At 57.6% G+C, this 21,873-nt stretch overlaps 9 protein-coding genes across 9 annotated transcripts; 4 read left to right on the plus strand and 5 right to left on the minus strand.

Annotated features, from left to right (window-relative positions):
• Nucleotides 1-130: 130 nt before the first annotated feature.
• Nucleotides 131-2,724, minus strand: MYCTH_2305086 (uncharacterized protein). Its single transcript, XM_003663261.1, has 5 exons — nucleotides 2,351-2,724; nucleotides 1,781-2,239; nucleotides 1,217-1,712; nucleotides 972-1,069; nucleotides 131-589 (listed from the first exon to the last, which is right to left on the minus strand). The coding sequence occupies exons 1-4, from the start codon at nucleotides 2,400-2,402 to the stop codon at nucleotides 1,030-1,032; spliced, it is 1,047 nt and encodes a 348-aa protein (XP_003663309.1). The 5' UTR covers nucleotides 2,403-2,724; the 3' UTR covers nucleotides 131-589; nucleotides 972-1,029.
• A 73-nt stretch (nucleotides 2,725-2,797) lies between these two features.
• Nucleotides 2,798-4,325, minus strand: MYCTH_111425 (60S ribosomal protein L2-like protein). The gene is made up of 4 exons (XM_003663262.1): nucleotides 4,247-4,325; nucleotides 3,567-4,095; nucleotides 3,397-3,494; nucleotides 2,798-3,337 (listed from the first exon to the last, which is right to left on the minus strand). The coding sequence occupies exons 1-4, from the start codon at nucleotides 4,256-4,258 to the stop codon at nucleotides 3,212-3,214; spliced, it is 765 nt and encodes a 254-aa protein (XP_003663310.1). The 5' UTR covers nucleotides 4,259-4,325; the 3' UTR covers nucleotides 2,798-3,211.
• Nucleotides 4,326-4,810: 485 nt separating this feature from the next.
• MYCTH_2315319 (uncharacterized protein) lies at nucleotides 4,811-6,260 on the minus strand. The gene is made up of 2 exons (XM_003663263.1): nucleotides 4,950-6,260; nucleotides 4,811-4,872 (listed from the first exon to the last, which is right to left on the minus strand). The coding sequence occupies exon 1, from the start codon at nucleotides 5,718-5,720 to the stop codon at nucleotides 5,493-5,495; it is 228 nt and encodes a 75-aa protein (XP_003663311.1). The 5' UTR covers nucleotides 5,721-6,260; the 3' UTR covers nucleotides 4,811-4,872; nucleotides 4,950-5,492.
• A 76-nt stretch (nucleotides 6,261-6,336) lies between these two features.
• Nucleotides 6,337-8,687, plus strand: MYCTH_2305096 (uncharacterized protein). The gene is made up of 4 exons (XM_003663264.1): nucleotides 6,337-6,665; nucleotides 6,764-6,933; nucleotides 7,017-7,146; nucleotides 7,248-8,687. Exons 1-4 carry the CDS (start codon nucleotides 6,438-6,440, stop codon nucleotides 8,649-8,651), a joined length of 1,932 nt encoding a protein of 643 aa, XP_003663312.1. The 5' UTR covers nucleotides 6,337-6,437; the 3' UTR covers nucleotides 8,652-8,687.
• Nucleotides 8,688-8,830: 143 nt separating this feature from the next.
• On the minus strand, nucleotides 8,831-9,732 carry MYCTH_2305097 (uncharacterized protein). Its single transcript, XM_003663265.1, has 2 exons — nucleotides 9,302-9,732; nucleotides 8,831-9,193 (listed from the first exon to the last, which is right to left on the minus strand). Exons 1-2 carry the CDS (start codon nucleotides 9,683-9,685, stop codon nucleotides 9,011-9,013), a joined length of 567 nt encoding a protein of 188 aa, XP_003663313.1. The 5' UTR covers nucleotides 9,686-9,732; the 3' UTR covers nucleotides 8,831-9,010.
• Nucleotides 9,733-10,568: 836 nt separating this feature from the next.
• Nucleotides 10,569-13,130, plus strand: MYCTH_2315322 (uncharacterized protein). Its single transcript, XM_003663266.1, has 5 exons — nucleotides 10,569-10,742; nucleotides 10,807-10,891; nucleotides 10,959-11,008; nucleotides 11,081-12,457; nucleotides 12,517-13,130. Exons 1-4 carry the CDS (start codon nucleotides 10,707-10,709, stop codon nucleotides 12,215-12,217), a joined length of 1,308 nt encoding a protein of 435 aa, XP_003663314.1. The 5' UTR covers nucleotides 10,569-10,706; the 3' UTR covers nucleotides 12,218-12,457; nucleotides 12,517-13,130.
• Nucleotides 13,126-14,896, plus strand: MYCTH_2305104 (uncharacterized protein). Its single transcript, XM_003663267.1, has 3 exons — nucleotides 13,126-13,304; nucleotides 13,386-13,446; nucleotides 13,514-14,896. Exons 1-3 carry the CDS (start codon nucleotides 13,206-13,208, stop codon nucleotides 14,482-14,484), a joined length of 1,131 nt encoding a protein of 376 aa, XP_003663315.1. The 5' UTR covers nucleotides 13,126-13,205; the 3' UTR covers nucleotides 14,485-14,896.
• A 244-nt stretch (nucleotides 14,897-15,140) lies between these two features.
• Nucleotides 15,141-16,664, plus strand: MYCTH_2061596 (uncharacterized protein; the record flags this gene model as incomplete). The annotated part of the gene is made up of 3 exons (XM_003663268.1): nucleotides 15,141-15,509; nucleotides 15,543-16,002; nucleotides 16,234-16,664. 3 exons carry the CDS (start codon nucleotides 15,141-15,143, stop codon nucleotides 16,662-16,664), a joined length of 1,260 nt encoding a protein of 419 aa, XP_003663316.1.
• A 97-nt stretch (nucleotides 16,665-16,761) lies between these two features.
• MYCTH_2305106 (uncharacterized protein) lies at nucleotides 16,762-21,475 on the minus strand. The gene is made up of 6 exons (XM_003663269.1): nucleotides 21,440-21,475; nucleotides 20,064-21,384; nucleotides 19,530-19,993; nucleotides 19,156-19,434; nucleotides 18,779-19,095; nucleotides 16,762-18,708 (listed from the first exon to the last, which is right to left on the minus strand). Exons 2-6 carry the CDS (start codon nucleotides 21,164-21,166, stop codon nucleotides 17,104-17,106), a joined length of 3,768 nt encoding a protein of 1,255 aa, XP_003663317.1. The 5' UTR covers nucleotides 21,167-21,384; nucleotides 21,440-21,475; the 3' UTR covers nucleotides 16,762-17,103.
• Nucleotides 21,476-21,873: the final 398 nt, after the last annotated feature.

The following is a 21,873-nucleotide window of genomic DNA, read 5'->3' on the forward strand; positions in this document are numbered from 1 at the left end:
CATCCCATCCCATGGCGCTTGCCGCGCAATCGCTAAGCAGAGCGCAATCAAGTGCTAGGCGATGGCGTCCTCTTCTCTTCCCTGTCAATCTTGGAGGAGCTCGTTCGAGCTTCCATCCTCTGACTTGGCCAGAAGAGACCCCCGCCGACAGCTATGTGATCTCCTAGAGCAGGTTTCTGCGGCTGACAAGTGCGGCAACCAGTCGTCGGTGTGGCCGAACCACGCCAGGCACTTTGAGTGACGCCCAGCCGCAACAGGCGGCCAGCTCGCTCTTGCTCTCGTCCTCGGAAGAGGGCGGTTCGTCTGCTCTGGCTTTCATGAGTTGCTGCGGCGTGAATAACACTCTTTCTCGACTGGTCTGCTCCTGTGAACTTTGCTGCCGCACAAGTTCATGACTCAATTCAGCGTTCAGTTTGCAATGAAAAAGAAAAAATAAGAAAAAAAAAATGGACAAGCTCCTGTTCAACCCTCTTTGCCTGCTTTGTCCCGGCCCTGCTTTGCCTCATGGCCCCTTCTGTCTTGCTCTGGTTCTCTTCAATGTCCTGGCTGTGTTTACAGAAAGCATTCATATATGCAATCAGATTGTCGCCTGCGAGGGTGACAGAATCAGTTGCTAGCCGCGGGGGGGGGGGGGGGGGGGTATCATCAAAGTTGAATTTCCGAATTCCCATAATGACAATGTTGAAATGAAAAGGACGCCAGTCAGGACATGTTTTCCTTTTCCCCCTAATTCATGACGCACACACCAAGGCAAAGAAAATTGAGACTGTTAAATCAGCTCAGGATTCTGGCCGCCTTATATAACCACTTTTGCCGTTGTTGAAACCTTTCTAGCATGAATGCCTGTATCTTTCCCCTATGCCTGGGACCCTTTGCCTTCAACGCCTATCTTGCAACAAAATCCGGAAGGTGGAACTTCCATTCGCTTTGAGATGCGATGATAACAGGGTAAAAATCAGATAGTTATGTACCGCTTTTTTGAACCGCCTTGGGCGTTTGAATTCATGCGAGCTTGCCTGGTTCGCTTGTTTACTGCTTGCCAGGATAAGTCTTCTTGGGGAAGGGATAACTGTTTGAACTCCGTTAGTGCCCATCTACGAAACTGTCGGGGCGGGCCGGTGTTGAGGGATAGAAAGCGCGGACGGTCCGCGATATCGCGGTGGTTTTTGATTCATGTGAAGGAAGGATCGGAACCCGGCTCGGATGGAGTACTTACGAAGGACCAAGTTCCCTGATGCTCAGCGACGCCAGCCACTGGCCCATGTCGATGGAGACGTCCAGCGGGCGGCCCTCGACAATACCCGCGCAGAAGCCGCCGGCGAAGGCATCGCCGGCGCCGTTGGTGTCGCAGATCTCCTCCTTGGAGATCGCGTGCACGGGGTACTCCTTGACCTCGTCCTCGCCCTGGACGGCGACGATGGTCGGCTCGGTGCCCTGGGTAATGACGGCCACGCGCTTGCGCTGCGTGTTGACCTTGGGCAGATTCGCCAGCGCCTTTGCGATCTCCTTGACGTCCTTGGTGCCCAGGTTGTGGGAGTCCGCATAGGCCTCCGCCTCGGTCTCGTTACCGATCACGTAGTCCCAGTAGGGGGCAGAGGCGTCGAGGGGCTCCTTGAAGAACTGGGGGATGAAGGGAGCGGAGAGGGACACGATGAAGGGCTTGTTCTTGGTGGCCGCCTGGTTGGCGAGCTCCATGATGGCAGGGGGGCAGACTGGACCATTTGGTGAGAAACCAACGTTCAGTCCAGAGAGAAGTCTCCTGGGTGGAGGGGAGGCTTACCAGTGAAGTGGTAGCCGCCGACGTAGAACACCTCGGCATTCTCCACGAGGGCCCAGATATCCGGGCGCTTCAGGTGCTCGAGGTCGTAGTGGTTGGCGGCACCGAGATCGGTGCACATACTGCGGTTGTGACCGGTGATAACGACGCCGCAGCGGCCGGTGGGAATCTTGGGGTCGACGCGGTACTCGACGCGCAGACCGGCCTGCTTGCAGGCGTCGCGGAGGATGGCGGCGTACTTGTCATCGCCGGCGCCACCCAGATAGACGACGCTGTTTGGAGGGAGGATGTACTGGGCACCGCGGGCCGTGTTCTGGGCGGCACCGCCGGCGATCAGCTTGGCATCGTAGTTGTTGAGGAGGTCCTCGTAGATGTCCAGGTGCTTGGGCTCGGCAAGGATGGCGTCGTTAGCCTTGAGGCCGTATTTCTGGAGCAGAGCCTCGTTGCCGAAGGCCTGGATGTCTGAAGCCGCATTCTCACATCAGCCAGAATTCGGAGGCCGAACGTATCCTCCTCTGTCGGCACGATGCCAATGCGCTCTGTACAGGACATAGAGATGTCACTCGCACTTACCAAGGAGGGGATTCTCCAGGCAGAGCAGTCTGTAGTCCTTCGTGGATGCCATATTGCTGAGCCGGCGGTTGCGGGGACGTGGTATGCGGTGCGAAAGGTTTGTGCTGCTGCTCTGTCGGCGAGTTAAAGAAGAGCAGCTGCTTCCTATTAAAAGGCGGGGCAGTAAAATGGTGGGGTTTAAACTCCGAATTGTACCGCCATCCGTCCCTTGTTCGATCAGCGCCCTGGTTCGGTCAGCGAGGAAGGGCTTGGCAAAGACGCAGGGCCGTGAGCACACTGCCGCCGATCCCATCCGGAACATGATTTATGTACAAGCGGCTTATTAGGGAAGGTCGGGGAACCTGCCGACTGGATCTGAAAGGATTGAAGAAAATAAGGTTGCAAATATCGTGAACCACAAGATGTTCCAAGTACTGGAAACGAAGCGATCCGTTCTACGACTTAGTTCCGTTGCTGATTGACGTCAGATGGCTGGGATTGGATCTGTTCTTGTTCATTCCCATATCTACGCCCGCGACCGGCCCCGTCCCGCTCACTTTGCCCGTCACGACTCAATCAGGATGCCCCGCAATATCGCCTCGGAAGCGAGGAGTTCGCGCTGCTTGATTCCCAAAGAGTAATGCCCTGACTGCATGGCCTGCTCCGTTTCTCCCCTGCGACGCCGGATTCTCGAGTACATTGCCTTGCAAACAAGCCCCGTCCCGACCGCGCTTGGGAATCTTTTATTCATTTCACGCCCATGATAGCTTGCGCAAAAGAGCAAGTTTCCCGTCCGCCTTCGCAGTCCCATAACTACAAAGCAGCAAAAGACCAATGCAATCCGATGAACCCCTTGCCCAGATGTAGAACCCGTGAAAGCGCTTACTCCTTCGTCTTCTGGGTACCACGCAGCAGACCCGTCCGTCTCGCAGCAATGAGACCCGCCTTCTGACCCGGCGCAGCGTACCTCGAGATGGTAGACGCCTTACCAATGTGTTGATGGTTACCCTGTAGCGCCATGTCAGATACGCAAGGTCCCGGTAGTTATTGGATCTCCCTGAACTTACACCACCGTGAGGATGGTCAACCGGGTTCATGGCAACACCACGAGTCTTGGGCCAGCGGTTGCGCTTGACGGCGAACTTATGCTTGGCACGCGAGGCCTCTGGAGTTGTGTGTTAGAGCTTCATCCTTGCTTGCTACAGATTCCATTGCAAAGACGCATGTGAGAACGTACTCAGGAGAGGCTTGTCTGTCCTGCCACCACCGGCAACGATGCCGATCATGCCACGAGCGTTGCTGCTGACGACCTTCTTGGCACCCGAGGGGAGCTTGATGCGGGTCTTGCCCTCATCGGGGTTGTGGCCGATAACAGTGACGTAGTTACCGGAGGTGCGGCCGAGAGCGCCACGGTCACCGGGCTTCTCCTCGACGTTGGAGACGACGGTACCCTCAGGAATGGAGGAGAGAGGAAGGATGTTGCCGACGGTCAGGGCGGCGTTCTTGCCGGCGTAGACGAACTGGCCAGTGTACATGCCCTCATTGGCAATGAAGGTCTCAGTGATCTTCTTGAACCTGTAGGGCGAGTTGAAGACGACGCGGGCGAGGGGCGCACCACGGCCGGGGTCGTGGATGATCTCCTTCACAAGACCCCGGATGTAGCCATGGCGCTCGGCGTAGTCGAGGGTGCGGAACTTCGCGGGGTTCTTCCGCAGACGGGTGTTGGCAGTGAAGACGCTGCCAGCGCCCTTACGCTGGTTGCGGATCTGGATGTGGGAGAAACCAAAGTTAGCACCATTCCCACGGCTCCCCCAACTCGCGATAATCCCCAGCGCAATCGGTCGGTCGCTGCAATCGAGGGCTCGGTATCGGGTCGATTCGAGGTATTCGGAAACTGAGATAGCGGATTGTACTTACGACGCGACCCATCTTGCCCTTCCTACCTGAGAAATGTGGAAGTGACGGGTTGACTGGGTGGTTGTTTGAGGTTGAGGTTGCGACACAGGAAAGCTCCAAATGGGTGAAGCGATATTTTTCCAAATTTCTGTGTGGATTGCAGCAGCCACAGCTGAGTGGTGTGGCTGCCAAGTGCCCTAACGCGGGGAGAAAGTGTGGCGCCGAACCTTGCTTGGCTAGGCAGCACCTGTCAGCAGCTGACCGTATGATATCACAGTGCAACAGCTGTTACTCTAAATGTCCCAGTCGGAGAGCCGTTCTCTTCACCAGCAGCCTGGCCCTTCCAGTCGATCTCGGGAGTCTGATGGGGTTTCTGAAAGGGTTTATTGCATGCTGGTAATCTGTATACCAATTTCTTTGCTCAAATCTCCAGTTTTTCTGGTTCAAACTTTGATCTTGTTTGGCACACAGTGACTTAGTTTAACCTTGGTACTTTCACACGGTACGCGAGGATCTCACCAGGCTGAAGAGCTGCAAGCGCCAGCCGTGATTCCCAACCTCAGTCCTCTGCCCCGCGACGTTGAAGCAAGGCCATTTTCGCCGTTTGCAACATTGACCATCAATTCCGACCTAGCACCTGCACGAAAGTCAGTCTGTATGATTGGTAATCGTTACGTGTCTGATTTCGTTATGCCAGGGTTCACTCATACTAACAGCAATGTAGGGTTGCAAACGCTGTTATGATTACTACGCTTCCGCTTGTTACAAAATGAAGCTTCATTGAGTCGCAGTTTCGTCTGAGTTTCAAGCGTCATGACTGGCGGCGACGCCAAAATTGCGCGAGCGCTAGGCTTGGGCCGCATCCCTGAGGACTGGTCAAGCGGCCCGAGGCTTAATCTGCCTTGAGCCCGACAAGAGACCTCCAAAGGAAGACTCCCCAAGGCTGAAGCTTTTCTAAGCATCATAGCAAGGCTAGAGTGCATGATGGTGGGTTCAATTGGCTTTGGCAATTTCCCGGTTCGGTTTTCGCTCTGATCGCGTGCAGAGTTGCATTTCGGAGAGATCAACCATCTCGCATTTTATGCACGCGTCGCGTCGGCTCTATGGCAAGTGTCACGCTGTCGCATTCCATGGCTCAGGTCTCGGACAGGAAGGCGTTGGGAGATCCAGGAAGCCTGCGGCGGGGTGCTGCGACGATGCGAGATTATCAGCTACCCTTGAGCGGACGCCGGTGCCATACCGTTTCTCTTCGTCCTCTTGTCTTGAGCTAAATGGATATGAGGAAGGCGAGGTAACCCCAGTCGATTGCCAGCGCAGCGAGTGCTGAGAGTACAAGACAAGGCTTCCGTCGAGCAGGCTTATTCTTCCACTGGTCATCACCGTCGCAGGCATCTGGTCCAATGCTTTTACCATGAGAACGGGTACCTGCGAACTGGACCTGCCAAATTCGTTCAGGCGATGCTGCTGCCCAGCTAGCAGACTCGTGCTTGCCCATGGTTTTGGTTGGGTAAAACACCCGCCGCTGGAGCTGGATGTAAAAAGCGGGCCAGTTCACGCACCTCGTCTCGCAAATTCATTTTCTGCCGGATCCGCCGCCAACACAGCTTTGAATGTCGCACCTCACGATCACTTTACTACATCACCGCAGATGGGAGGAGCGTACTGAGCTTACTGATCGTTACCGTTGGCTCTGAATGGTAGTGTGAGGAGGAAGTGCAGAACGGTCGGACAGCGCTCCTGGTGTGGTAACTGCCCAGAAGACACAAGACTATCCTTGTGCTTTTTTGGAACCGGGGACTAGAGTGTCAAACGGAGAAGCCTTATTTGAGGGGGTTGTTGAGGTGTTGGCAGAGAGGGCAATGGGTGGCGATGGGAGACTGCGATGAACTCGTTGGGCCACGGCACAGGGCAACTAGGAGAACTGCCCGGGGAGTGCTTGATGCTGGCAGCCTTGCCGGCAGAAGCAGGAGGTAGGGTTGAGATAGGTTATTGAGCAGTTTGTACATAGTGATTGAACCTATCAAGTTTACCCCCCAGCTGGGAGAGTAAGCTAGGAGGGTCCTTGGCCATTGTCGGGTCGGGTACGTAATTTCTTGCAGCCGATCTCTCTCCATCAACCTTAAGTGCTCCTCACCTTTCCACCTCCACTCTCCACGCTCCAGACCTCAACCAGCAAACGCCATCCACCAACAACGCGTACACGTGCTCCAAAATGGCGGACGACGACTCTTCCGAGCTGTCCTCGATTTCATCGCTTTCGGAACCGCCTTCTGAAGATGATTCCGACATCCAATTGGAGGAGCGTCATGGCATCCTGAAATTCTTCCACAAGGTCGACCAAAACCCAGCTCTGGAGCCGAAGGAGAAAACGCCCGCCCGACCGAAGCGGGAGCCTTCGCCGCCGCATGAATACGTCCTGGCGGATAATCCAGACATTGCCGTACGTGTTTCTATCCTCATCCACGTCATCGCCGCGCTATGACGCGAGAGATCGCGCTCGCCACACGTAGAAGTACGCGCTAATCGTTGCCCTCGCAGTTCATCGTCATGTTCCGCGCCCGTTTCGCCGAAGCGTTCCCGAAGAGTCTCGCGAATTTTGGTCCTCAGGAGCTAGAGCGCGACGTTGTCGAAACGATCCCAGGCGAGCGCGTCGAGCACTTCCTCTGTGCCCTGTTGAGCCTGTTGCTCAACCGCAAGCAGGATGTAAAGTGCGTATTAGCAGTTTGGCGGAAACCTTGTTGGATCAATTTTTTTTTTTTTTTTTGAAATGCTGACCTCGGTTGGACTTCAGGCCCGGCCATTACAATCGCGCGCTGGAAGAAGCTATCCAGACGCACAAAGGGCAGTGGGCGAAGGACTGGGAGAGCAAGAACCCGCTCGCGGGGCAAGCGACCTTCGCGTCGATGACCCCAGTACAAAGGGTGTGTTTTTGATCTTGTCCAAGGACCGGCGCGCCATGGCACCTTTGGAGCTTTGTCCGCTCTGTCGATTCGCACTCGGTTGCTGACTCAAGTATGACTAGCTCACTCTTCTGCGCACCTTGGTGCAGTGGACTCTTTCCTCCTCGGACACGGTTAGAGCTATCATCGCCAAATCATACCGAAACCGACATGACGACGATCTCAACATTCCCTTGAGCGTACAACCGTGGGGCAGCGATGGCGACAAGCGACGGTATTTCCTTATCGAGGGCAACGACGATACCTCGTTTCGCGTGTACAGGGAGAGCAACCCGGCGGGCTTGAACAGGACGTGGTGGAGCGTCGCTGGCAACATTGACGAGCTCAGGGCACTCATCGATAAGCTTGAAAACCAAGATGGGGGGCCGAAGGCGAAGATGTTCGCCAAGAAGATTGCAAACAGCATTCCGCGGTTCGAAGCCACGGAAGAGAAGCGTCGCCGCAGAGAGTACCGCCAGATGCGCAAGGAGCAGTTCAGGCGTCCAGAGCCCGGCTTTTCCCTCTACGAAGGCCGCACGAGAGGGAAGCGCATAAAGTACACGTATTCCGACGACGAGGCCGACTTCTTTTCGGACTCGACGAATCGCCGTTCGTCCCGCAACACCAGGCATCACACACCAGCGGAGCCCAGTGGCCCTGTCACAACAGCCAGCGGCCGGCAAGTCAGGGCACCGACTCGGCTGAACGCGGAGAACGTCAGCAACGGAGGACCGAGTGCTTCCGTGAGCGTGCAGGGGGATGGCGAGGTCCCGGAACTGAAGCACACCACCCGTTCGGGACGCCCTCAAAGGTCTGCCGCCGTCAATCATGGGATGAACGGCTGGACGACGAGGAAGCGGAAGAGCGAGGAATACGAGTCTGAGGAGTCCGAAGAGGAGGGCAGTGAACCTGATTTTGGGGACGACGAGGAAGACGAGCATGTTCCGGACGAGACAGAGGAGGACGACGAGGAATTCGAGCAGGAAGAACTTACAGACGAGGACCTTGAGGCGGTCCGGAAACCAAGCCTCATATTTAAGTTCCCGGTCAGGGTCTCGTTCGACGAGAACAACAGGGTGCATCAAATACCGGGCCCGCCGGTCGCGACCGAGAAGAACAAACACCCCAGGGCAGCGCACCAGAACGTTGTCGCTAGCGACGGCGGCTCCGAGACTAATGATGTCGGTCCCGTGGAGCCGATCGTGCCGGAAGCAGAGCCACCTGCGGCCGAGGTCATCGCGGTCGCGACCAAGGCTGCGGCGGGCCCTGCGCCTGGCGGAGAACAAGCCGGAGCTGACGCTGGCAAGCCGACTGAGCCGGCGGGGACGGCCGGGACCGGCGCGGACCAGGCCGCAAATGAGGCAGGAGAGACCACCAAGTCCTCCCCTACCCCGGCAAACGAGAATGCGACCTCTTTGACTCTCAGGGGGAGTCCAGAGCTTGCCAAAGCAGTGCCCCGGGCTGTTGATGGCAGTCCTGTGGAGTAACGGGCGTTATCTTGGTAGGGAATAGCCAATATGTTTTCATGATATATCTGCTATGAATAGGGAGTTGGGTGCTATGGCAAAAGACAAAGACATAAAATGGAGTCACTTGGGACGCTACATAGTATTTGAGCCCTCGGTCTCTGTGTCAGGGAAGAGACCCTTGGAATGTTACTGTGTGGGAAGAGCGGGGAGTCATCGCAGCCGTATGTTCTCAAACCCTGAACCCGTAATACAGATAGATATTCACTCGGCAGATGCATTGCAGAGACCTAGATTACTGTACATACAGCCGGAACTTTGGCCCATAGTGATTCCAGCTTAATATCATCGACGAGCTGCTGTTCGGCCTCCGCCCTCCCTTATTTGTATCTCCTCCGCCATGCAGGATTCTCGGGCGGTATTTGCCAGTTATTCACCCCATACCACCACCTCCTCAATCGAGCCCCGAGTGTCGATCCGTGTATCCGCGCATTCCTGTTCCAGTACTGCCACCCACAAATCCCGAGGTTGTAAAGAATGCCTTGGAGAAAGGGCATCATGACCTAGTGTAACCATCAATCTCATCGATCTATCCCCAAGCCCGTCCCTAGCCCATTGACACAATGGAGAAGAGGAACGAAGGAAAAAAAAAAAAAAAAAGGCAGGCTTACCTGGTCCCTGATCGTAATCCACCCAATCTTCCACCACGTGTCCGCGTTGCGTATGCTCCACAGGTAGCTTTGCTCAAAGCGCAGGTCGGGCATTGGGGGGAGGTGGTGCCGGCGCGGGCGCGGCGTGACGCGTGAGGACCGGTAGTGCGCCGAGCTCTCCTCCTCCTCCTCCTCCTCCTCCTCCTCATCCTCGGTCCCGTCCTCCCCAACGATTAGGTGGTCCTCGTCGATGTTGCCATCGTCGGGGTAGGCAGGCTCGAGATGTACGGGCTCCTTGTGTGAGGCGGCCGTGGAAGGGTTGATGTCGTGCTGCGGAGACGGAGAGCGGTTCAGGTGTGCTGTTTGGACGGTTTCGGCGACTTGGAGGGGGACAGATCCGGACATTGTGAAGGTGGGCTTCAAGACTTGATGCTTGAGATCATGGAATTGGGTTGGGGGGGGGGGGGGGTGCTGTTACGCCCGGAGTCGTAGGTCGCCGTCGGTCTCGAGACAACGATACGCTAGTGTTGGGCAGCGGGCCCAGAGAGACGCGGCCGGTCCAGGGTACGGAGTAACTGCTGTGGCTATCGTCAGAGCCCCACAAATAAGCAGTCCCCGTGTTCTTGGCTGAACAGCGTGTTTAACCCTTGCACTTGGCACTCCGTATAGTTAACGAGCAGGGTGGTCTAGTGTAATCCGTCCCTATAGTTGTAATCCTTACAGTTTTGACCCTGACTCCGTCTCGTTATCACTCACGACAGCTAGTTAAGTCTGTACTGTTGTTTGGTGACACGTATGTATGTACCCGTAAATCTCCTCCCACTCCTCGAAATGGAACCACCCCATCTTGTCTGCACTTGAGTGCTATGTTGCTGAAAGGAAACCTTCGCGCACCAATCAGTGAATCAGTGACCTGACACATCCAACAAGAAAGCGCAAAGCCCCACCTAGAAGGCAAGAATGCGCCTTAAGACTGACGCACTGGCTAAGACGTAATACTCCGTAAATAGTTTCGTGGCATACTAGTAGTACGGAGTACATCAGGTATTTGTCGGTGTAGGCTGGATACCCAGCTGGGGTACGCAGGGTGTACTCGTAATCCGTACTTTCCTAGTTGCAGGGTCACTTGGCCAACAAGCCTCGGCCAGGAAGATATTCTGTGCGGCCCATGACCAATGGTGACTCGAACCACTCAGGCAACAGGTGGGGCTCAGGGCGGCCACTTTGCCCCAGCCCATAAAAAGCTTCACAACTTGAAACCCCTCTCGCGTTCAACCCCACCAAATTCGAGAATTCCCGGTTTCCAGACATAACTTCGCCAGGAACGAGAACACTTCTTTTCTTGAGGAGGAGTTAGGCAAATTTTTATTTTTCCAACGTTTCCTTTTCTCACATCGGTACTTTCCTTTCGTAACAAGTTTTCACCATGAGCGACCCCAACGCGAGTGAAGCGGAGAAGAATGTGAGACGCGCGCATCTTCTGGCATCCTACGATGACTTGCGTATGCTGACAATGTGGCCGGTAGATCGAGATTTGGAAGGTGAAGAAGCTCATCAAGAGGCTCGAGGCCGCACGCGGAAATGGCACCAGCATGATTTCTCTGATCATCCGTACGTCTCTTCAACCCAGTCGCCTAGCCTCGCCCGTGTGCACAGTGTTGCTGATCGACTTATTCAGCGCCGAAGGATCAGATCTCTCGTGCGGCGAAGATGTTGGCTGAAGAATACGTACGTCTCCTGCAAGATGCGAGGAAGCGTCTCGGCCATGACATTGCCCAATCTAACACGAACGCAACATAGGGAACCGCATCCAATATCAAGTCGCGTGTCAACAGGCAGTCTGTCCTTTCGGCCATTACCTCGACCCAGCAACGCCTGAAGCTCTACAACAAGGTCCCTCCCAATGGCCTCGTGGTGTACTGTGGCGAAATCTTGACCTCCGAGGGCAAGGAACGCAAGGTCAACATCGATTTCGAGCCCTTCAAGCCCATCAATACCTCGTTGTACCTGTGCGACAACAAATTCCACACCGAGGCTCTGGCCGAGCTGCTCGAGTCGGACCAGAAGTTCGGTTTCATTGTCATGGATGGTAACGGGGCGCTGTTCGGCACCCTCAGCGGCAACACCCGTGACGTTGTTCAGAAGTTCACGGTCGATCTCCCCAAGAAGCACGGCCGTGGTGGTCAGTCTGCGCTACGTTTCGCGCGTCTGAGAGAGGAAAAGCGCCACAACTACGTGCGAAAGGTTGCCGAGTTGGCGGTTCAGAACTTCATCACCAACGACAAGGTCAACGTTGCCGGCATTGTGTTGGCTGGCTCGGCCGACTTCAAGAACGACCTGAACGGATCCGATATGTTCGACCCACGTCTGCAAGTCAAGGTCATCAAGGTTGTAGACGTGTCGTACGGTGGCGAGAACGGATTCAACCAGGCCATCGAGCTGTCCGCCGAGACGCTGGGCAATGTCAAGTTCATTCAGGAGAAGAAGCTCATCAGCAAGTACTTCGAGGAGATCAGCCAGGACACTGGCCGAGTCTGCTACGGTATCGACGACACGCTCAAGGCGCTGGAACTGGGCGCTGTCGAGACGTTGATTGTTTTTGAGAACCTCGAGATTACCCGCTGGACCTTGAAGGACAGCAACGGCAGCGAGATAATTCTGCACACGACCAAGCAGCAGGAGCAGAGCAACCGCGAGAAATTCATGGACAAGGAGACGGGTCAGGAGATGGAGGTTGTCTCTCAGGAGTCCTTCCTTGAGTGGATCGCCGAGCACTACAAAGATTTCGGCACCACCCTCGAGTTTGTCTCGGACCGGTCGACCGAGGGTAACCAGTTCGTCAAGGGCTTCGGCGGCATTGGCGGCCTTCTCCGGTACAAGGTCAACTTTGAGCAGTTAGCTGACGTGGATGACGATGATGAATACTACGACGATTGACCCGTTGATTCCCTCGTTGACAACGAGGGATCCGGGATCGAAGCCATCACGTCCGAGCCGATGACACCGCGTGCCGACCAGGCGGCCTCCGCGTCGCGAAGCCCCGAGAAGAAGGTTCCGCCCGCGCAGCGGCGGCTGAAGCAGGGCTTTCCGGCGGGCCCGAGCCGCGATCACCAGGTGTCGCGTCCCAGCCCGCTTCGCTCTGTGATGACGGCTTCTTGAGTTGGAGGCAGACAGAAGGTACGTGGCTCTCTTCCAACGAATGATGGGTTGCGCTCGTTCCTGACTCGGCATGATAGGTAGATGCCCGTAGGATCGAGAAGTCGGCCAAGTACGAATCATTGCAGGGCATCAATCGGGAGATTGGTTCTAGACACTTTTTGGGGACACGAGCTGGTAGGGCTATCAGTGGTCCTGGAACGCGGACCTCGCACCAAGCCATGCGGTGTCCGTCCGGTCTGTAATTGTCACGGGAGATTTGTCGAGTCTTAGATAGCTGGTTTACGAACCGACACTCATTTATGGCAATCCGTTTTTAAAGACGTGCAATGTAGCTTTTGCTTGTTGGTGCGGTCAGGATAGGTCTGCAGTTTCACTGACGATATCCAAATGGCTGCTCCCGCAAGCATCATCATTGTACTGTACGACACCCGACAAAAATAAAATGGGGCCGAACTCGGCCGCCCGTCTCCAGCTCTGCGGGGTTGGACGCACAACTTTAGCAACCAAAGCTCCAGCAACATGTTGAAAAGGGTCAAAGGAGAGCGGATCAGTTCGGCGAAAGGGGCATTGTTCATGGTCGTTGCCTCGCGTATGTTGAAGCAGATGTCACGCCCTTATCTTGACATATTTTATAGTTTATTATATTTTTCCTATATCTCTCACAGCAGATCAATGAAACTCTTTCTCTTCTCCTCGGTCCTCGACTAATTAGGATATCCAATTGATCCCGAGTTTCTGCATGTTACAACCCCCATCGTCGGTCACCATGACAGCATCAAGCCCTCACCAAGTCTCGAGCCAGGCAAACCTTAACACCAACACAACCGTCGCCTTCCTCGGGCCAGTCAACTCGTACTCGCATCAGGTAGAGTGGGACTCATTAGACCTCCGGCAAAATCCAGATTAACCCAAAAAAAAAAAAAAATCTGACATTTTATGGGTCAAGGCCACCAAAACTGCCTTTCCGGAGCCAGAATGGCGCCTCGAGCCGACGGGGACGATAAAAGGTACCGACGCCGCCCAGCTTGAATGAGCTCTCCGGTCGGCCTTCAGAGCCCTTACAAGCTTCAACAGAGGTCTTTGACCGCGTGCAGGCCGGACAGGCGGCCTACGGGGTCGTACCGTTCGAGAACTCGACTCACGGCACTGTCGCCTTCACGCTCGACAACCTCGCCGACCGCGCGGGCGAGTACGCCGAGATCGTCGTGTGCGACGAGGTCTACCTGGACGTGCACCACTTCCTGCTGGGCCGCCGCCGTGATCCCGATCCCCTCCTTCGGGACCCGTCGCCAGGATCAGCATCAGCATCGGTATCAGCATCAGCTGCTCCATCAGCGGCGGCACCATCATCGCACCACAGTAGTAGCAGCAGCAGTAACAGCAAGGGCGTGCCCCTCGCCTCGCTGTCGCACATCCGCCGCCTCTACTCGCACCCGCAGGCGTTCGGGCAGACGGGCGCCTTCGTGCGGCGGTACCTGGCGCACGCGGAGACGGTCGAGGTCAGCTCGACGTCGCGCGCCGCCGAGCTCGCGGCGGGCGACCCGGCGGGCGAGAGCGCCGCCATCGCCAGCGAGTGGGCCGCGCGGGGGTTCGGCCTCGACGTGCTCGCGCGCTGGGTGGAGGACCGCGAGGACAACACGACCCGCTTCTTTGTGCTCCGGAAGGACGGGGAGGAGGGCGAAGGGGGGAGAGCTGGGAGAGCTGACGGGGGAGAGGAGGGCAAGGGGCGAGAGGACGAGGATGATGCTGCTGCTTATAGCGGGGCCAGGTACAAGTCGCTGGTGTCGTTCACGGTGCCGCATCGGCAGCCGGGGGCGCTGGCGGACGTGCTGGACTGCTTCCGGGGGAGGGGGCTGAACCTGACGAGCATCAACAGCGTGCCCAGCCTGGTCGAGCCGTTCCAGTACCTGTTCTTTGTCGAGTTCGAAGGGAGCAGGTTGGACGACCCCGAGGGGAGGGTCGGCGGCGTGTTGGAGGATCTGAACAGGGTCGCGGAGCGGTGGAGATGGTTGGGCAGCTGGCGGAACCGCAGAAGTGGGAGGTGAGAGAGAGAGAGAGAGTGTGTGTGTGTGTGTGTGTGTGTGTGTGGTTGTGTAGAGGGTAAGGGCAAATGAACGATTAAAAAAAGAGGAAGATTATTCTTCTCTTTTCCTTCTTTTCCTTCTTCTCTTTCTTCTTCCTCCTCCTCCTCATCATCATCATCCTGTTCTTCTTTTTTATCTTCCTCCTTTCAGAAAGTAACTGGTTCATGTATTAGAGTTGGGGGCCGGAGGTGTGCAGCTACTGTGATTGAGGTCACTCATGTGCCCCATTGCATTCATAAGGCGGTTTGCCGTCGAGCCTAGCTTTACGGAGGAGTACTACCGGCCGCCGCATAACTTGGCTGCTTGAGCCAACAAAACTCGGATGCTCAGAAAGGAAGTCGAAGCTCAAATGCGCACCTTCCCTCTAGATCTCAGGCCCTTGTTCTCCTGTGAGCGGCTGCGGGAGAGGAAGATAACCCTAACCCTTCTTTCCTCTTGAACGCCTTATCCTCGGTCCACGACAACCGACGATCTCATGTACTAATAGTTACCTATTTATGTGCATGCACATAAAGCGCAGGGCTCGATTGATTCTAAAAGACCTTGTCGGCCGCGTCGCCAAGGAATTTATCTCGTCTCATACTCATAACTACTCATACTCACTAAACGATGCAATGATGCGTGCCTCAATGCTCAGCGCGCCCCTTCGACGGCACCGACCCTCGAATCTTGGGTACCTTCGGCCCATCTTCAGCCGCGCTTTCTTCTTCTCATCATCATCATCATCATCAATATCATTATCAACATCGTCTTCTTCTTCTTCTTCTGCATCCGCGCCATTTGACTTGGAGGCATACCTCCAGTCGGCTCGCCAAAAGCTGACCTCGCGACCACCGACTCTTATCCCCGACGTCCTCTCCCCCACGCACTCCCATCTCCTCACCCTCTCCCTGGCAGACCACGTCCCGGCCCTCTTTCCGGCCGACCAGCTCTCCAGACCCCTCTTTCCCCTGCCGTCACCGTCATCGCCACCGTCATCACCAAAAGTCGGCGGCGCCGACGCCGCGAGAGCGGAGGAGAAGGACGAGGAGGACCTGACACTCCCGCAGGGCCACCACCTCGTCTACTTCCCCCTCCAGCTGCCCCCCTCCCGCCTGCTCCCCGACGGCACCGACCCGGACCACTGCCCCGGCGCGCCCTTTGTGCGCCGCATGTGGGCCGGCGGCGAGGTCGTCTTCCGCGAGGGCTGGGACCGCGCCATGCGCACCGACGGCCGCCGCGCCCTCTGCGTCGAGACCGTCGGCGCCCCCGTCCTCAAGCGCGGCCACGCCGGCGCTACCGGGACCGGGACCGACTCCGGCACAGGGCAGGAAAAGGTCTTTGTCGACGTCCGCCGGCTCTACGGCGCCGGGGAGGAAGAGTGTGCCGAGATGCTCCGGAGCGGGACCGCGCCGGTGGAGGAGATCCGCCGGTTGGTCTTTATGCGTGGGAGGGATAGCCGGGCCGGGGAGGCGGCGGTTGCGCGGAGAATCCTGAAAGGTGTGTTTTACCCAATTATGTTTTTTCTTTTTTTTTACCTTTTTCTTTTCCTCTCTTTATGCCTTCTGGTCTTCCCCTCCGAGGCCATGAAATGGGGGAATAGAGACATGCTTTTTTTTTTTTTCTTGGACTGCCCCTGCCCCTGCTGGTGTTGTCGTTCGTGCCGTGTTAGCCTTTTCGCTAATGGGGAACCCCCAATCCTTTTGGGAAAAAAAATATATATATATAAAGCCTCCGCCGCGCCAGAGTTCACCTTCTCGCTGAAGCCCGACGCGACGCTGCTCTTCCACTTCAGCGCGCTCACCTACAACGCCCACTCCATCCATCTCGACCCGGGGTACGCCCGGAACCGCGAAGGGTACAAGGGCCTGCTCGTCCACGGCCCGCTCTCGCTCGTCCTCATGCTCTCCGCCCTGCGGGCCTGCCTGGCCAAGCTGTCGCCGTGGCCCCGGACGGGAGCGCACGGGCAGCCGCGGCCCGGCTACGTCAAGTCGCTCAGCTACCGGAACATCGCCCCGCTCTACGTGGACGAGCAGATGACGGTGTGCCTGCGCAGGACCAAGTCGGCCGCCGGTGAGCTAGGTTGGGACGTGTGGATCGAGGGGCCTGACGGCGGACTCGCCGTCAAGGGGAAAGCCATCACAACTGATATCGCATCGTAAACAACCAGGCCGATGGAAGGAACTTCCTTCTTGACGTTCGGTAACAGGGCAGTTCGGCCCATCTCCAAGGGAGAGAACCCGAAGACTAATCATGTATATACATTAATTATAAAATGGTTCGCAATGAACAAGCATGTCATGACGGTCCCGTCACACTGTCACTCTAGGCAGAGAGAGCCGCTAGCATATATGTTGCGGGGATGATATTTGTTTACATGGATTATTATTACCTTAAAAGCATTGCTATCATCTATGGGTATCTCGAGACTTGATGCATCCCTTAAGAAAAACGCCAACACTTTTCCCAGCCCAATCCCATCCTCCTAATTATACACGATCATCGTACAACTCACACAAGACAAGAGAGAGAGGTATTTACAACCCGCTTTCTGCAGATAACCCTCTGTATATCCGTGGCAATGGCGTGCACAATGGCACACTAGACCTCAAATCCGGCCCTTCGGAAGTCATCCACCATCTTTCGGAACAGCTCATCGCCGTCCCCGTCCTCGTCACCCGGCAGCCTGTCCTCCTCGGCCTCCCGAACCAATACCCGGATCGAGTGCTGACCAGGCGGCGCCTGTCCTTCCGCGGGCGTCTCGGCCTCCGAAACAGGATCCAGCGTCTCGGTTGGGCTGTCCATGCCTCCCGCGATACCGCCCTCATGGTAACTCGCCGCGGCGCCGCCGCCGTGCTGCTGGTACCCGTGAGGGCCAGAGGGCGGTGCCGCACTCTCCACTGTCTCCACTGCCTCGAACTGCGCCGTCGTCGTCTGCGGCGGTGGTCCAGCCTCGCCGTTGCTGCCGTGGCCGCCACCGGGTTCGGAGCCAGTGCTCGGGGACGTGTCCGGGGCCCACATGCCAACGTCGAGCCCGAGGTCCAGCCCGAGACCGCCGATCTCGCCGACGGACGGCCAGGCGTCGTCCCCGCCATCCATCGCGAGGAGCCCGGCGCCGCCGCTGCTCCCGCTCCGCTGGTGCCGGTGCCGGTGCCGGTGCCGATACGAGTACTCCCGCTGCTGCGAGTCTGCGCCGTCTCCTTCTCCCCCTCCCCGGTCCCTGCCCAAGCGCACCGCATCCCCCAACAACCTCGCCCGGTTCTCCTTCAGCTTGTTCTCCAGTGTGGCAAACAAGCCTTCCAGCACGTCTCGCAGCAAGGCCTCCTCCTCCCTCAGCAGGTCGCGGATCGCATTGGAGCCCGGGTTGCCCGCGCCCGCGGCGGTCGCGGCGCCCACGGCCGGCAGGGGGACGCTCGTGGGCGTGCGCTGCAGGCCGCGCAGGACGTTGCGCCAGATGGCGGCGCGCTCGTCGGCGGGCAGCGGGAACTCGACGAGGGCGGACCGGTCGGCGCCGGCGATCGAGTCGACCAGGAAGCGCAGGCTGGTCAGGTTGAAGTTGTTGCCGCGGCAGTCGAGGGCGCGCAGGGTTGCGTTCGCCGCCAGAGCGCGGCCCAGCAACCCGGCGTCGTCGTGCAGGTTCTGGTTGCGGATCCGCAGGTGCGTGAGGGCGGTGTTGGCGGCCAGCCCGGCCAGGGCGCGCCCGGCGCCGCGTGGGAGCTGGCCGTCGTCCAGCTTGCCCGAGAAGCCGGATAGGTCGAGGAATTGGATGGACGTATTGCGGGCAAGGAGGTCGTGGAGCGTCGCCACGAGCTCGTCGCTGCAGGGCCCGGGAGAAGACAGGGAGGGGGCGGTTCCCGCGAGGCTGAGGAGGGTTAGGTGGCGCGTGACGGTAAGGGCCTTGAGGAGGGCCAGGTAGTGGGCTTCCTCCTTGAACTCGATCATCTCCATGTAGAGGCCGGTGGGGCCCTGGTTGGCCGATATGGCGGCCGCTAGGTCCTCGATGCCGTCCTCGATGGGGTTGCCGTTAAGTGAGAGGTGCATGCCCCGGTTCTCGCCAATGGCCCGGAACAACTGCGCCGCTTGGCTACCAGTGACTCCGCAATGGTTGAGGACGAGCTTGTGAAACCTCAGAGGCTGGCCTTGGTCGATCCTCCAGCTTCGGTACTCCAAGAACCTCTCCAGGTCCTGGAACGTTGCAGGATCGAGCTTGGATGGGTTTAGTCACGCACATAATTAAGCAATTCCGGTAGAGTGGGAAAGAAAAAAAGGAACTAACCTTGTAACCCGACACATTGAGCTCCTCCAGGTTCTCCATGCCCTCGAGGGCGGCAAAGGGAAGCAGGGAGCCTTCAGTGTGGCTCTCAGCCTGGATACTGCCACTGAGGTTCAATTCCCTAATATCGGTGAGGTATCGGAACAGCCCTGGCAAGATGTGCGCCGGGAGACGCCCGGGATTTCCGGAGACTGACAGAGACTGCAGCAGCCCAGGGTAATGCGAGAGGGGTTCCACGATCATCTCCCGCAAGCTGGCGTCGTCAAGGCCACAGTAGGACACGTCCAGCGCTTGAATCGCTCCGCACTTCATGGTCTCGGCTTGGACAGGGTCAGTGGTGATCAACCGACAAAGCGCCAGGAGCAGGTGGTGTCGCTTACCGAGGTCATCCACGTCAAATTGAGGCAGGGTGTTCCCGTTGACAATCAAGCGATTGCACTTTGTGATGCCAGACCTCAGGAGGCGCAGAATTGGCGTGAGGAACTGGAGACTGGGCACTTGGTTCCTATGCTGCGCCACCTGTGCGTGAAACGACTTGCTGCAGTTGCCAAGGTCCATTTGCCGGATGGTCTCGGAACAGAAAGCGAGCGCATGGAACTCTTGATGCAGCACCGGGCTGACCTTGAGCATCTCGATCTCGTCGGGACCAAGAGCCACGCCTAAAAAAAAAAAAAAAAAAAAGGGGGGGGGGTTGTTTGGTCAGCACATCAACGAGGTTCTTCCCGAAACTCGACCCAAACGGAGTTGCACTTACAGGTGCGGCTCAGGTAGGCAACGTTGGCCTTGCTGAAAGCGTTGTCTTGAAGCCCATACAGCACGGCCAGGTCAACATCCCGGAACGAGAAGGACGTGAAGTAGTCGTTATAGCGCAGCGCTCGCAGGACCGCCAGAAGCTGCAAGGGGGAATATGGCCCGCGCTTCCCGGGCAGCAGCCGGAACTCGGGGGCGAACCGCGTCTTCCAGTTGATCTCCCAGTTCACGTCTTGGCAGCGGTAGGCAGCTAGGTACGCATCCAGGGTCCGCTTGAAGCTTCCAAAGTCTTCCTTGGGCACGAGATACTGCGGCTCTTTCAGTCCCGATACGCGGAATACCTCCATGGTCTGCCATAGCTGCGGCCATGCCGGCTTGAGGAAGCGATCTGCCATGCCGAGGACGCGAATGACTTCTCGGTAGTACCGGCTGGCGAGCTCGAGAGTGACGGGAGGTTGGAAGGGATCGCTGGGATTGTCAGTCAGCCCGTGCTCCCCCCGAGACTCGCGGGTTTCTCCGCCAAGCATATCAGCCTTACCGGAAAGTGATATTGAACCGCTCTTCATGGACGACCCAGTCTCCCCTGAGGCACTCGAGGGTGACGAGGCCGAACGACTTGTGACGGCACACGGGGTCTCCGGCCTTCGATTTCAGAATCTCGGCAAGGTGACAAAGGTAGGTGCCGACCACGAGGTAAAAGGCGGGGGCTTCCTGGGGCTTTTTGGATGCATCCTCGAGCTTGGGCATGTACTCCTTCCTTGTGAATCCACGCAGGACGACGGGTATGATGTCGGGCCTGCGGTGTTGGAACCTTGGCTCCTCGGCCTCGTTCAGCCTTTCGAGCAGGGCCCTGACGTCCGGGGAACAACGAACACGGCCATCTTGGTCTTGCTGACCGGCCCGCATCGCCCGGGTGATGTGGTGCATCAGCTCGTTCCGCTGGGCGGGAGTCGCGAAGAAGAACTCGGACCGGCATGAGGCGTAGCCGGCCGGCTGGCTCCTCCACCAGACTTCGATCCCGAACGATGGGCGTGTGGTCTCGGCCGCGAACACGGACACGATTGCGTCTACCGGGATGACGAGAAGCGGCTCGGGTGCTGAGCCGCCGTGCCCACGCTTCTGTCCCTCGGTCGACAATCCCGGGAGGAGGGCGACGGCGTCGGCGCGGCTCTTGGTCTTGACCAGGTACTCCGAGGTGACGACGAGATATGGGGCCTTGGTCTTCAGCAGCAGCGCGTCGTGCTCGAGCGGGGCGGATCCCTCGACATGCTGCGCCCCCCAGTCGACGGACGAAGCGGCCAAGCTGGCGTTGGCGAAGCTCAGGCTGAGGCTATCGGTGGTTGAGAGCGACAGGCGGGCGTGGTCGTCCGAGACGGTCGAGCTCCGGCGACTGGGAGGTTCCAAGCGCGACGAAGAGGACAACGGCCGCGACTTGGAGAGCCTCCGGGCGTGTGTACGGAAGCTGTGGCCCCCATCAGGAGTCCCGTCCCGGTCCTTGGAGGCGAAGGAGTGCCATGGGCGGCTCTTGAGAGAGCGGATGGAAAATGGCCGGTGCTCGCTGTCGGCGCTGGCCGGAGAGCTCGGGATTGTGGTCGGAGGGCTGGCAATGGAATCGGAACTCTCGGACCCGGATACGGCCATGGCTGCCCGACTCGATCGTTTCTTGACCTTCAAGGCCGGAGCCGTCGTCGCCATTGCCTTGGACATGACGATCGGTGGCAAGGCGGTTGAACGCCAGTCGGCTTGCCGCAAGTACACCAGTGTACTGTTCGCAGTTGCGCGCCGGGTGCAGGACGCAATCGCCGGAGGACTCGAGGGCACGGTGCGGTGCGGTGCGGTGCGGTTGATAACTCCACTTCCTGGGCCCTTCTGTGAGTTTCGATGCGGGGGGGAAGAACGGTGTGGCATACATACACGAATCGGCGAAATGTGTGCGGTAGCGATGTCACGCGAACATGTCTCTCGGCCAATGCAACCGTGATTGTTCAAAGCAGCTTTTTTGTTTGAAAATAATGATCGAGAGCCGTTGTTGCGAAGAAGAAAAGAAAAGAAAAAAAAGAAGTTAAGTGACAACGCTGACTCGCGGGAGCCACAGCGCAGCCAAATAGCAAACAACACCGCGGCTGGCACAACGATTGCATGCGCAAGCGGGCAGGGCAGAAGTCGGGTAAGGGCCGTTTTGGCGGTTTCAATTCAGTGCACCGGCGATGCTCTTTGTCGGGTGGATGGAGGAAGGCCTATCGTTTGGTTTGCTCTTTAACCACGTGCAGGTGCAATTCGTTCCTTTCGTTTATTGACTTCTCCGCGGTCTTCGCTCCTGCAATGACAAGCAGCAGGACCATCCCCCA

Source organism: Thermothelomyces thermophilus, chromosome 3 (genome assembly GCF_000226095.1).
Source record: "Thermothelomyces thermophilus ATCC 42464 chromosome 3, complete sequence".
Lineage (NCBI taxonomy): Eukaryota > Fungi > Ascomycota > Sordariomycetes > Sordariales > Chaetomiaceae > Thermothelomyces > Thermothelomyces thermophilus.